Source organism: Mobula hypostoma, chromosome 6 (assembly GCF_963921235.1).
Source record: "Mobula hypostoma chromosome 6, sMobHyp1.1, whole genome shotgun sequence".
Lineage (NCBI taxonomy): Eukaryota > Metazoa > Chordata > Chondrichthyes > Myliobatiformes > Myliobatidae > Mobula > Mobula hypostoma.
In genome coordinates this window covers 102,250,616-102,265,765 of record NC_086102.1, presented here as the reverse complement: position 1 = coordinate 102,265,765, position 15,150 = coordinate 102,250,616, and the positions used below count along the sequence as shown (strand labels likewise).

At 47.4% G+C, this 15,150-nt stretch overlaps 1 protein-coding gene across 1 annotated transcript in view; it reads left to right on the top strand.

The window, feature by feature from the left end:
• Positions 1-15,150, top strand: part of LOC134348735 (cytochrome P450 27C1) — a 54,289-nt gene that overhangs the window by 23,346 nt on the left and 15,793 nt on the right. Inside the window, exons 4-5 of the mRNA XM_063052538.1 lie at positions 3,566-3,759; positions 11,064-11,273. Of these exons, the coding sequence (XP_062908608.1) occupies positions 3,566-3,759; positions 11,064-11,273 (404 nt within the window). The remainder of the gene's footprint in view (positions 1-3,565; positions 3,760-11,063; positions 11,274-15,150) is intronic.

The window sequence follows — 15,150 nt, the reverse complement described above, 5'->3', positions numbered from 1 at the left end:
GCAAGTAGGATTAAGGTGAATCCTGAGGCATTCCATACATACCTCAAGAGCAAGAGGATAACTAGGGAGAGGTGGGACCACTCAAGGGAAAAGTGGGTAGCATTTGCTTGGAAGCAGAGAATGTGAGTGAGGCACTAAATGAGTACTTTGCTTCAGTATTTATCAAAGAAAAGGATATGGAGGACTAGGAGATCAGTGCTGAGTGTATAGGTCCATGAGAGGTCAAGGAGGAGGTTGGGCCTCCAAGTGAGTACTGAGGTGGATACGTCCCCAAGGCCTGATGAGATTTACCTCAGATTATTGAGGGAGGCCTTGGATGTTTAAGAAGGGAACAAGGGAAAATCCTAGGAACTATAGACCGATGAGTCTCACATCAGTTGTAGGGGAAATTGCTGGAGAAAATTCTTAGGGAGGGGATATATAAGCATTTGGAGGCCCATGGCCTAATTGGGGAGAGCCAGCATGGCTTTGTGCTTGGCATGTTTTGCCTTACCAACTTAATTGCTTTTTTTTGACAAGGTAAAGGGAGAGATTGATGAGGATAGGGCAGTGGATGTTGTCTACATAGATTGTGGTAAGGTGTTTGACAAAGTCCCCATGGGAGGCCAATCCAGAAGATTAAGATGCACAGGGTCCGTGATAAATTGGCTGTCTGGATTCAGAACGGTCTTGTTCAGTTGAACATATGAGCAGATGGAGTTTAACCCAGATAAGTGTGAGGTGTTGCACCTCGGCAGGGCAAACTCACAGTGACAGTATATTGTTAAGGGCAAGATCCTTTACAGTGTTGTTGAGCAGAGAGATCTCGGGATCCAAATTCATAGCTCCTTGGAAGTGGCTACACAGGTCGATAAGGTGGTTAACAAGTCCATAAGACATAGGAGCAGAATTAGGCCATTCAGCCTATTGAGTCTGCTCCACCATTCCATCATGGCTGATCCCAGATCCCACTCATCCCCATACACCTGCCTTCACACCATATCCTTTGATGTCCTGACTGACCAGGAAACAATCAACTTCCACCTTCAATATATACACTGACTTGGCCTCCACCGCAGTTTGTGGCACAGCATTCCACAGATTCACTACTCTCTGGCTGAAAGAAATCTTCCTTACCTCTGTTCTAAAGGGTCGTCCCTCAATTTAGAGGCTGTGCCCTCCAGTTCTGGATACCCCAACCAAGGGAAACATCCTCTCCACATCCACCCTATCTAGTCCTTTCAACATTCGGTAGGTTTCAATGAGATCCTCTCTGCATTCTTCTAAATTCCAGTGAGTACAGACCCAAAGCTGCCAAATGCTCCTCGTATGTTAACCCCTTCATTGCTGGAATCATCTTCGTGAACCTCCTCTGGATTCTCTCCAATGACAACACATCCTTTCTGAGTATGGGGCCCAAAACTGTCAACAATACTCCAAGTGCGGCTGACTAGTGCCCTATAAAAGATCAGCATTATCTCCTTGTTTTTATATTCTATTCCCCTTGAAATAAATGCCAACATTGCATTTCCTTCTTTACCACAGACTCAACTTGTAAATTAACCTTCTGGGAGTCTTCTACAAATCCCTTTGCACCTCCAATGTTTGAACCTTCTCCCCATTTAGATAACGCTGATTAAAATTCATTTGGATGTCTGTGGTGTGGATGCGAATCAGGAGGTGTGAAAGTTGTATATAGTTTCAAAGAAAGCATTGTCCATACATTGTAAATATGGAGTTGTCCTTTGATGTTTGGCACATAAAATATCTAGCCCCATGTTGGGCCAGCAAGACCTTTCAACCGAAAGCCTCTCCGTATGATGCCTGCTGTACCTTGTTTTGTTGAATAAAGAAGCTGCCTTGTATCTACCAGTAATTTTCCCCGGTGACTTAATTCACGCAGCACATTTTACCTTTTACCAAAATGCATTATCAGACATTTCCCAACACTGTAATCCATCTGCCATTTTTTTGCCCATTTTTCCAATTTGTCTAAGTCCTACTGCAATCGCATTCCTTCCTCAGCACTACCTACCCCTCCACCTATCTTTGTATCATCTGCAAACTTTGCCACAAAGCCATCGATTCCAACATCCAAATCATTGACAAACAATGTGAAAAGTAGTGGTCCTAATACTGACCCTTGAGGAAAACCACTAGTCATTGACAGTCAACTGGATAAGGCCCCTTTTATTCCCACTCGCTGCCTCCTGCCCGTCAGCCATTCCTCTATCCATGCCAGTATCTCTCCTGTAATGTCATAGCATTTTATCTTGTTAAGCAGCCTCATGTGTGGCACCTTATCAAACGCCTTATGACTTTGACTTATTTAACATTAGTCTCCAAGTACCCCGAAACCTCACCCTTAACACTTTCAACACTTTCCCAACCACTGAGGTTAGACTAACAGGCCTATAATTTCCTCCCTTTTGCTTTCCTCCCTTCTTAAAGAGTGAAGTGACATTTGCAATCTTCCAGTCATCCACTGGGACCATGCCAGAATCAAGTGATTCTTGAAAGATCATGACCAGTGCATCCGTTATCTCTTCAGCAACCTCTCTCAGGACTCTGGGATGTAATCCATCTGGTCCAGGTGACTTATCCACTTTAAAACTTGAGCCTGCCTAGCACCTTTTCCTTTGTAAAGCAGTGGCAGGAAAACAGGCACAGAATTAAGATTAAGATTAGCTTTATTTGTCGCACGGACATCGAAGCGTACAGTGAAATGTGTCACTTTCAGATTGTGCTGGGGCCAATTTGCAAGTGTCGCCATGCTTCCAGCACCAGTGTAGGTCGTCCACAGCTTGCTAATCCTAACCCGTACGTCTTTGGAATGCGAGAGAAAACTGGAGCTCCCGGAGGAAACCCACTGGGCAGGAAGAGAATGCAGAAACTCCTTGAAGACAACAGCAGGAACCGAACACTGATCAGTTATCCCTGGCACTGAAACTCTAAACATCAGAATGTGAAAGAAATATGATCTAAGTGACCTTGACTGCGGGATGATTGTTGGTGCCAGAAAGGGTGGTTATCTTGGAAACTGCTGACCTCCTGGGATTTTCACATTAGAACTGGCTACAGATTACAGAGAATGGTGCAAAAACCAAAAAAAAATCCAGTGAGCGGCAGTTCTGTGGGTGAAAACGTCTTGTAATGAGAGAGGTCAGAGGAGAATGGCCAGACTGGTTCCAGCTGACGGGAAGGCGACAGTAACTCAAATAACCACACGTTACAACAGTGGTGTGCAGAAGAGCATCTCTGAACGCACAACACGTTGAAACTGAATGGATGGGCTATAGCAGCAGAAGACCACGAATGTACAGAAGTACACTCAGCAGCCATTTTAGGTACCTCCAGTAGCTAATATTAAAGTGGCTACTTAGTCTATGTACTCTGATAATAAATTTATTTTGACTTTGAATCTGATCTACTTCCCAGCCTAAGTCAAAGGACTGGGATCAGAAGGAATGTCCCAGAGTCACGGGACCACCAGTGTACACCATTGGCCCCCATGAGGAGTTGGCTTTAACGTAGAATTCTCTAATCTCTCTGACTCAGGTCACACTGGTACTGCTGTTTATTTCAGGGAGGGAGAAGAGTGGCTGAAAATGAGGAACGCCCTGAAGCAGCGGATCATGAAGCCCAAGGATGTGGCCACGTTCTCCCAGGGAGTGACGGACACTGTCGCTGACCTGATCACAAGGGTGAAGCACGTGAGGGACAGTAGCTCACAGACTGTGACCAACGTGAATAACTTGTTCTTCAGGTTCGCATTGGAAGGTGAGTTGCTTCATTAGAAAGCATCTCACATCCCCAGTCTGTTAACCCAACGCAACATAGTCATCCTAAGTGGAGGGCAGTTCCAGGGAAGCGTCAGTTTCCCATAGTCAGGAAGTAAGTGTTTTGTTATTCAATTAATGTACACGTACAGGACTAGATAAACAACTCCTCTGACTGAGCTCAGTGTTTTAGAGTCATGGAGTCACAAAGCACAGAAACAGGCACTTTCACCACACTGACTCTCAAGCACCCACTCATAGAGCATAGAATCGTACAGCCTGTGATGTTGTGCTGAGATTTTAATCTGCTCCATGATCAATCTAATGCTTCCCTCCTGCATAACTCCGTATTTCTTTCATCCAGATGCTTATCTAAGACTCTCTTAAATGTACCCATCCCAGCAGCACACCCCATGTACCCACCATTCGGTGTTTTTAAAAAAAAACTACCACTGACATTTCCCCTATAATTTCCTCCTATCACTTTAAAGTTCGCCATTTTCTCCCTGGGTAAAAAGTGTTGCTGTCAACATGATCTACAGTATGTCTCTTATCTTCATTAACACCTCTATCAAGTCAACTCTCATTCTTCTTCACTCCAAAGAGAAAAGTTCTCTAATCCAGGCAGCATCCTGGTAAATCTCCTCTGCACCCTCTCGAAAGTGTCCACATTCTTCCCATAATGAGGCAACCAGAACTGAGCACCACACTCCAATGTGATCCAACCAGAGTTTTATAGAACTGAGCAGGCCTTCAGCATCCATGCTAACCATCAAGGGCCTATTTTCTCCAGATTCCAGCATCTGCAGTCTCTTGTGTGCTCAGTTACAGTGAACTCATTTTATGTCCCCATTTCCTGCCACCTCTACCACACAAGGGCACTCTAGAGCCGAGTTACGGCAGCCAACTAACTCACCAAACTGGCAAGTCTGGAAATGAAGTCCTGAAGGTCAAGTCTGTAAGTCCTGGCTGGAGACTGAAGGCTGGAGTCCCAATATCTAAGTGTCTGGAGCCAAGATCTGGAGATCTAGCAGCAGCCTGTCCTGGGTTGGAGCTCTGTGTATGAGAGAGGGTCGGGGTGGGGAGGGCAGGAAGGATGCTGCTTTTATTTCGTTCTGTCAAGCCTTGTGGGCATGCCGTGTTGGTGCCAGGATGTGTGACGACACTTGAGGGCTGCAGCCACCACATTGGCTGTTAACACAAATGACGTTTCGATGTACCTGGGTCTGAATCTTAACCTGACCTGGCCCGCATGGCTTTGGGATGTGGAGGAAGCCAGGTTATCCGGAGGAAACCTGTACACACCCACAGCAGCATTACCAGAGGCCCAGGTCCCTGGAGCTGGGGAACAGCATTACCAGAGGCCCAGGTCCCTGGAGCTGGGGAACAGCATGACCAGAGGCCCAGGTCCCTGGAGCTGGGGAACAGCATTACCAGAGGCCCAGGTCCCTGGAGCTGGGGAACAGCATTACCAGAGGCCCAGGTCCCTGGAGCTGGGGAACAGCATTACCAGAGGCCCAGGTCCCTGGAGCTGGGGAACAGCATTACCAGAGGCCCAGGTCCCTGGAGCTGGGGAACAGCATTACCAGAGGCCCAGGTCCCTGGAGCTGGGGAACAGCAGCTCCACTGTCTCCAACATCACCTCCCAAGATGTTGTTTGACCAATGGTTGGTGAGGGTAGAGTCCTTACTATTTATTGGTTTATTATTGTCGAGAGTACCAAGTTAGAGTGAAAAGCTTGTCCTGCATCCTGTTGATACAGATCAGATCATTACACAGTGTATCAGACATTCCACCCTGCAAAAACCAATTTCAGGGAGGTAGCACCATCAATTTGCGGGTCACTTCTGGGAGAGGTGGGATGTTTGCAATAGAGTAGCTCCTTAGCAGCTGGCCAGCGAGTTTAAATAATGTTAGCTATGCTAATGAATGAATGACACTTGTTAAACTCACCTTTTACATTTTAACCCACCATGGGCAATAGAAAAGTCACTGTAGCAAACAGTGCAGTGAGCAACACTGTCATTATTTCTGACCTCTATTAGGCAGGGGTACACTTTAGTGTAGTCTGGGATGATGTACGTTTTATATTTTTTTTGGAACACTCTGCCACTGACTTTTTTTGGAACTCTCTCGCTTGCTCTCTCTCTCTCGTGGTCACTCTCATTCGCACTCGCTCTCTTGTGCTTGCTTTCTCGTTCTCGCTCTCGCGCTCTCTCTCGTGGTCGCTCTCGCGCTTGCTTTCTTGCTGTTGCTCTCTCTCTCGCACTTGCTTTCTCGCTCTCTCTCGCTCTCTCTCTTGTGGTCGCTGTCACTCGTGCTCACTCTCTCGCGCTTGCTTTCTCGCTCTCTCTCACTCACGCTCGCTCTCTCTCGTCGCTCTCTCTCTCTCGCGCTCACTCGCGCTCGCTCTCTCGCGCTTGCTTTCTCGCTCGCGCTCTCTCACGCACTCTCGCTCTCGTTGCTCTCACTCGCGCTCGCTCTCTCGCTCTCTCACGCGCTCTCGCTCTCTCGTCGCTCTCTCTCTCACGCGCTGTCACTCTCTCGTGGTCGCTCTCACTCGCGCTCGCTCTGTCTCGTCGCTCTCTCTCGTCGCACTCACTCGCGCTCGCTCTCTCTCGTCGCTCTCTCTCTCTCGTCGCACTCTCTCACGCTTGCTTTCTCGCTCGCGCTCTCGCTCTCTCGTGGTCGCTCTCACTCGCTCTCGCTCTCTCTCTCTCTCACACGCTCTCGCTCTCTCGTGGTCGCTCTCACTCGCGCTCGCTCTCTCTCTCTCTCGTCGCACTCACTCGCGCTCGCTCTCTCTCGTCGCTCTCTCTCTCTCGTCGCACTCACTCGTGCTCGCTCTCTCGCACTTGCTTTCTCGCTCGCGCTCTCTCTTTCACGCACTCTCGCTCTCTCATGGTCGCTCTCACTCGCGCTCGCTCTCTCGTGGTCGCTCTCACTCGCGCTCGCTCTCTCTCTCTCACGCGCTCTCGCTCTCTCGTGGTCGCTCTCACTCGCGCTCACTCTCTCGCTCTCTCTCACGCGCTCTCGCTCTCTCGTGGTCGCTCTCACTCACGCTCGCTCTCTCGCTCTCTCTCTCACGCGCTCTCGCTCTCTCGTGGTCGCTCTCACTCGCGCTCGCTCTCTCACTCTCTGTCACTCGCGCTCGCTCTCTCTCATCGCTCTCTCTCTCTCTCACGCGCTCTCGCTCTCTTGTGGTCGCTCTCACTCGCGCTTGCTTTCTCGTCGCTCTCACTCGCACTCGCTCTCTCACTCTCTCATCGCTCTCGCTCTCTCGTGGTCGCTCTCACTCGCGCTCGCTCTCTCGCTCTCTCTCTCACGCACTCTCGCTCTCTCATGGTCGCTCTCACTCGCGCTCGCTCTCTCTCGTCGCTCTCTCTCTCTCACGCACTCTCGCTCTCTCGTGGTCGCTCTCACTCGCGCTCGCTGTCTCGCGCTTGCTTTCTCGCTCTTGCGCTTGCTCTCTCGCTCTCGTCGCTCTCACTCGCGCTCGCTCTCTCGCTCTCTCGTCGCTCTGTCTCTCTCACGCACTCTCGCTCTCTCGTGGTCGCTCTCACTCGCACTCGCTCTCTCGCGCTTGCTTTCTCGCTCTCTCTCTCTCTCTCTCTCTCTCAAAAAAATTGATTTCCGGGATATTGTATATAATTTGCGGGCATCGGGGAGCCACTATTAATATGCAGGAGACTCCCGGAACTTCCGGGAGAGGTGGGATGTCTGGTGTATTGAGATAGAACAAGGGAAAACAATAACACAGTAACAGTCACAGAGAAAGTGCGTGCAGAAAGTGTAAAATCAGATTGTGGGATGCAGATTCAACAGTGGGATAGAAGCTGTCCTTGAGCCTGTTGGTCCATCCTTTCAGGCTTCAGCATTTTGGTTTTTATTCCAGAGATTTTGTGAGCCTGGATTTATGTTCCCTGGCTATTGTTCTGGGACTTGGGCACTGCCCTGGCCTAATATGGAAAAGTAACAAGAGCCTTGATGAATTTATGAGGGGTACTGTAATACGAAGGCAGGAAGATCGTACTAAAACTGTTGTAGAGAGTTGACAAGGTACTAGGTTTATAAAGGGAGCTTTTGGCATATTGGCTTTCATGTTTGTTTATAATACATAATTGTTTGTATATTGTGAGCATTGTGTACAGGAGCTGAGATGTTATGTTGAAGTTGGTGAGGACAGATTTGGAACACTGAAAACATAAATAGGTGAGCTTTATCTGTCACAGTGAAATATGTCATTGGTGTCAACGAACAACACAGTCCAAGCATGTGGCGGGGAAGCCGTAAATGGCTCCAGGCTTTTGGCACCAATGCAGCATGCCCACAACGTATTACCCATGTGTCTTTGGAATGTGTGAGGAAACCGGAGCACCCAGATAAAACCCATGCAGTCATGGGGCCACACAAACCTGTTAATTCAGCTGTTCCAGTCACCTACCTACAAGACAGATATCAATAAGATCAAAAAGAATTCAGAGAAAGTTCACAAGGATGTTGCCGGGACTTGAGTTAGGGGAAAAGGTTCTTCCCTGGAATAAGAGGGGATTTGATAGAGGTATTTAAAATTATGATGGGTATAGATGGGGTAAATGCAAGCAAGCTTTTTTTCCTCAGGAACAGTCACTTTATTTATTTAGAGATACAGCATGGATCAGGCCCTCTGGCCCTTCAAGCTATTCCACCCAGGAACCCCCAATTTAACCCTAGCTTTCTTACGATGATCTATTAGCCTGTATGTCTTTGCTCTGGGGGAAATTCCACGTGGAGTACGAACAAACTCCTTACAGGGAACGCTGGGATTGAACTCCAAACTCCGATGCCTTTAGTGTAATAACATCACATTAACCGCTATGCTGCCACGCATCCGACTGCTTTCTCCAAGCAGTAAGGCTGATCAACACCTCCACCCACTAACCCACCCCTCCACTCCCCCAACCACCTCTTTATCATATCCTGTCAGTCACTTTATGCACAGACTCTCCTGTACCTAGTGTCACTTTATGGACAATCGATCTATGTATATTAACTATTTTACGTAGGGTCCATGGAGTTGATGCCACTTTGCTTCATTTCTATAGACACCGTACCATCTCCTGAGTAAATACAGATGCAAAAAATTCATTTAAGATCTCTCCCAGCTGTTTGGCTCCACACATGGATTACCATTCTGATCTTCCAGAGCATCAATTTTGCCCCTTGCAATCCTTTTGCTCTTAACATATCTGTAGAATTCCTAAAGATTCTCCTTCACCTTGTCTGATAGAACAACCTCATGCCTTCTTTTAGCCCTCCTGATTTCTTCCTTAAGTGTTCTCTTGCATTTCTTACAGGCATGTACAAGCTTTGTATTTTCAAATTTTCACTTTTGAAGGCCTCCCACTTACCAAGTACACCGCCAGAAAACAACCTGCCCCAATCCACTCTTGCTAGATCATTTCTGATACCATTAAAATTGTCCTTTCTCCAATTTAGAATCTCAACTCACAGACCAGACCTATCTTTATGCATATTTACTTTGAAACTAACAGCATTGTGATCATGACATGTAAAGCATTTCCCTACACAAACTTCTGCCACCTACCCTGTCTCATTCCCTAAGAGCAGATCAAATATTGCACACTCTGTCCTTGAGGCTTCTACATACTGATTAAGGAAACTTTCCTGAACACATTTGACAAACTCTATCCCATCTCGTCCTTTGACAGTATGGGAGTCCCAGTCAATATGTAGAAAGTTAAAATCACCTGCTATCACAACCTTATGTTTCTTACAACAGTCTGCGATCTCATGATAAATTTGTTCGTCTTAATCCCGTGGTCTATAATATAGCCATTAACGTGGTCATACCTTTCTTATTCCTCAGTTCCATACATAAAGCCTCACTAGAAGAGTTCTCCAGCCTGCCCTGACTGAGCACTGCCTTGATGTTTTCCCTGCCCAATAACACCCCCCATCATAACTCTGGTATCTGATTTCTGACACACCTAACCACCTCAGAGTCATCAGAGAACTTCTGCAAGTGAGAAGACTCAGATTTGTACTGAAAGTCTGAGGTGTTCAGTGTGAACAGAAACAGAGACAGGACAGTCGCTTGTGGAGGACCAGTGTCACTCACCACCATCTCAGACAGAGAACTACACAGCCGCCCCTCCTCCGCTGTCACAAGGATCGTTACAGAAAATCTTTCTGACCAAATGCAATGAGCATATACAACAGTTCATCTCTGTGCAACAGGAGAACACACATCATAGTACCATATTCTGTTTTATTATTTTGTATATTATTATTGCACGTTGGTAGATTATTATTGTGTATTTTATTATAACCATATAACAATTACAGCTTGGAAACAGGCCATCTCGGCCCTTCTAGTCCATGCTGAACTCTTACCTTCACCTAGTCCCACCAACCTGCACTCAGCCCATAACCCTCCATTCCTTTCCTGTCCATATATCTATCCAATTTAACTTTAAACGACAACATCGAACCTGCCTCAACCACTTCTGCTGGAAGCTCGTTCCACACAGCTATTATTCTGTACTTTATTAGTTAAGTCTACACACTGCTAAGTGTTTTTAAATGTTACTGCGGGTACAAAAGAATTTTCCACTTGGATCAATAAAGTACTTAATATTATTGAATTATTATTAATCCCTCCCGCTCTGTCACATCTAAAACAATGGAAACCCCAGAACATTGAGCTGCCAGTCCTGACCCTCTTGCATCCAAGTCTCACCAACGGCTACAATATAGTAATTCCATGTGTGGATCCATGCCCTGAGCTCATCTGCCTTTCCTATGATACTTCTTGCGTTGGAATACAGGCAGCTCGGGATACTAGCTGCACTATGCTCAACCTTTTGATTCCTACCTTTGTCTGAGGACTTACCAACGTTTTTCTCCACTATCTGTTCTGGCACTCTGGTTCCCATCTCCTGCAGCTCTAGCTTAACAACGCCACCCCCCCCCCCGCCCCAATCCCATGCAGAATTAACAAAGCTTCCCGCTAGGAATGAGATGTGGGCTTTGTTGCCACACGGAAGAGAAGTTTGGATATGTACATGGGTGGGAGGGCTATGGTGGGCTGTGGTCTGGGTTATCTGCAGAAGGATGGGACGAGGTTGGAAACCGACTAGACAGGAGATAGTGCCTGTTTCTGTGCTGTGGTGCTCTATGACTGTGAGGATGCCAGTGTGAGTGACCCACCTCCTGGCTTTACACCACGTGGCTGACTGTGATGGTGGCTGTCGCTTCCCATCTGTGTGCTGCTGATAACAATATTGTCCTCTTCACCTGCAGGTGTTGCCACCATCCTTTTCGAAGCTCGCCTCGGCTGTCTAGAGAACGAGATCTGCCAGGAGACCAAGCAGTACATGGAATCTCTAGAGCTCATGTTCAGCATGTTTAAGACCACCATGTATGCAGGGGCCATTCCCAAGTGGCTCCGCCCTCTCTTCCCAAAGCCTTGGAATGAGTTCTGTCGGTCCTGGGATGGACTTTTCCGATTCAGTAAGCGTCGTGTCCTTGTGAACGTGTGGTTGTTTTCCGATTCAGTTAGCATTATAGACATAGAAAGACATAGAAAATAGGTGCAGGAGTAGGCCATTCAGCCCTTCGAGCCTGCACCGCCATTTATTATGATCATGGCTGATCATCCAACTCAGAACCCCGCCCCAGCCTTCCCTCCATACCCCCTGACCCCCGTAGCCACAAGGGCCATATCTAACTCCCTCTTAAATATAGCCAATGAACTGGCCTCAACTGTTTCCTGTGGCAGAGAATTCCACAGATTCACCACTCTCTGTGTGAAGAAGTTTTTCCTAATCTCGGTCCTAAAAGGCTTCCCCTCTATTCCCAAACTGTGACCCCTCGTTCTGGACTTCCCCAACATCGGGAACAATCTTCCTGCATCTAGCCTGTCCAATCCCTTTAGGATCTTATACGTTTCAATCAGATCCCCCCTCAATCTTCTAAATTCCAACGAGTACAAGCCCAATTCATCCAGTCTTTCTTCATATGAGAGTCCCGCCATCCCAGGAATCAATCTGGTGAACCTTCTTTGTACTCCCTCTATGGCAAAGATGTCTTTCCTCAGATTAGGGGACCAAAACTGCACACAATACTCCAGGTGTGGTCTCACCAAGGCCTTGTACAACTGCAGTAGTACCTCCCTGCTCCTGTACTCGAATCCTCTCGCTATAAATGCCAGCATACCATTCGCCTTTTTCACCGCCTGCTGTACCTGCATGCCCACTTTCAATGACTGGTGTATAATGACACCCAGGTCTCGTTGCACCTCCCCTTTTCCTAAGTCCTTATTATGTCCTTATTATGTCCTTATAAACGTGTATCTTTTTTCCTGATTCAGTTAGCATCGTGTCCTTGTGAATGTGTGGCTTGTTTTCCTCCCTCAACGTCTGTTCCCGATGTTTTCCCATTGTGTAGGGTATAAATGCTGGGAAAAATGTTTTCTGCAGCAGCATTACAAACAGGTCAAACATAAATTGCATAAGCTTATATGACCATAAATGATACATAACTTATAGAACATAGAAAACCTACAGCACAATACAGGTCTTTCAGCCCACAATGCTTTGCTGAACATGTACTTTAGGAATTACCTATAGGGTAATTACCCATAGCCCTCTATTTTACTGGGCTCCATGTACCTATCCAAAAGTCTCTTAAGTCTGCCTCCACCAGTATCGTCATCAGCCCATTCCACGCACTCACCACTCTCTGCATTTAAAAAAACTTACCCCTGACATCTCATCTGTACCTACTCTCAAGCACCTCAAAATTGTGCCTCCTCGTGTTAGCTATTCCAGCCTGGGGAAAAGCCTCTGACTATGCACACAATCAATGCCTCTCATCATCTTATACACCTTATGACAAATTAAACTTATGACATTAGCGGAAGTTGGGAGAAATACAGTCTAAAGTTTTTCAGGTCACTTCCAGAACCTGATGGTGGTGGGGAAGAAGCTGCTGTTGAACCTCGAGATGTGGGTCTTCATGCCCCAGTACCCCCTGCCCAATGGTGGCATCGAGAAGAGGGCATGGCCCACATGGTGGGGGTTCCTGATGATGGATGTTGCCTTCCTGAGACACTGCATCTTGCAGGCTGTCCTCAATGGTGGGGAGAGATATTTTTTGTTGGGGTGTGGAAGAAAGCACCAAGAATTGGATCTACTCTGGAAAGCTGGAGGTTGTATTAATTTGTGGTTAGCATGAGACGGAATACAGAGGCAGTGCCTCAAGAAGGTGGCATTCATTATGAAGGACCCTCGCTATCCAGGACATGCCCTCTTCTCATTACTGCCCTCAGGAAGGAGGTACAGGAGCCTGAGGATGCACACTCAGTGTTAAGAGCTGCTCTTCTCCTTCGCCAGCAGATTTCATCATGGTCCATGAACACTACCCCACTATTAGTCCTTTGCACTATTTATTTATTTGTTTGTTTGTTTGTTTATTTTGTGGCTTATGGTAATTTTTATGTCTTGCTCTGTACTGTTACTGCAAAGCAACCAATTACACAATATATGTCAGTGATGATGAACTCAATTCCGATTCCGAATTGTCCAAACAAGAAGGGGCAAACTTTTGGACTCATTGCCCTACTCTCCTGTCCATGAGGCTCTTTAATGTTCCAGAGGTTTATAGATCCATGGGAACACAACTGCCCAAAGATTTCACTCCAAGTCCCATGCCTTCATGGTTTGGAAAGTAACATCAGCAGTCCTCCTTTCCTATTGGGTCTGAATTGGAATTGGTTTATGATTCCTGCGTTCTGCGATACAGTGAAAAGCTTGTCTTGCATATTTCACTCAAAATGCTGGAGGAACTGAGCAGGTCAGGCAGCATCTATGGACATGAATAAACAGTCAATGTTTCGGGCCAAGACCCTTCTTCAGGATAAGAAAGAAGGGGAAAGATGCCGGAACAAAAAAATAGGAGAGGGAAAGGAGGCTAGCTGGGGGGTGATAGCTACAGTCGGGTGGGTGGGAAAGGTAAAGGGCTGGAGAGGAAGGAATCTAATAGGAGAGAAGAGTGGACAATAGGAGAAAGGGAAAGAGGAGGGGACCCACGTGGATGTGATAGGCAGGTGAGAAGAGGTTAAAGACCAGAGTAGGGAATAAAAGAAGAGGGGAGGGGAGGGATTTTTTGCCATCAGGTTGGAGGCTACCCAGATGGAATATGAGGTGTTGCTCCTCCACCTTGAGGGTGGCTTCATCATGTCACAAGGGGAGGCCGTGGACTGATATGTCGGAATGGGAATAGGAATAGGAATTAAAATGATTGGCCACTGGGAAGTTCTGATTTTGGCAGATAGCATGGAGGTGTTCGACGAAGCGGTCCTCTGAATTACGACAGGTCTCACCAATGTAGAGGAGGCTGCACTGGACACAATAGATTCACAGGTGAGGTGTTGCCTCCTGATGTGTCTTCATCCATATTAGTGAGACCCGTTGTAGATTAGGGTCCAGTTTAACCATCTGCCACAAGCAGAGCTTCCCTCTGGCCAAACACTTCCATTCCAGTTCCCATTCCTGTTCTGACACGCTGGCCCAGGGTGAAGGAACAACACCTTACAGTCTGTCTGTTCCCCCACCCCCCATGCTTCCTCCAATCCCCACTCTCACCTATCACCTCTTCCAATGGTGATACAGCAGAAGGGGCCCTTTGAGCCTTTGAGCCGAGCCACCCAACTCTCCCCCAATTTAATCCTAACACATTCACAGGACAGTTTACAATGACCAATTAACCTACCAACCAGTATGTCTTTGGACTGTGGGAGGAAACCGCAGCTCCTGGAGGAAACCCATGTGGTCGTGGGGAGAACATACAAACTCCTGACAGACAGTGGCAGGAACTGACCACTACACTGCCGTGCCAACCCAACTGCCTACCTTCTCACCTCCCTATTACTTCCCCATGGGTCCCCTCCTCCTATTGTCCACTCTCCTCTCCTATCAGATTCCTTCCTCTCCAGCCCCTGACCTTTCCCACCCATCTATCACCTCCCCTCCCCCCACCTTTTCATTCTGCCATCTTCCCCCTTCCTTTCCAGTCCTGAAGTGTCCACTCTTTACTCCAGCACCCTCTTTGTCTGTGAGTTTGACTGTGAAGTTGGGATTGGTGCAGAGAGAGTGGAGGGCAGTACGTTCAGAGGGAGTAAGGTTCGGGGAGGAGAGAGGGGTGCTGAGGTTGGTTGATGTCTTGTCGGTAATTTGAGGTGAAAAGATACACAGCAGGCAGAGAACCTGGGCAGTGTGTTCAAGAAGAGGAGGAGGATTCAAGATGAGAGAAGGGGTCATCAGCATAGTGTGTGGAATTCTTGCCAAAGAAGTGGGCTCGGAGACAGAGGTGACAGAAGATGACCTCA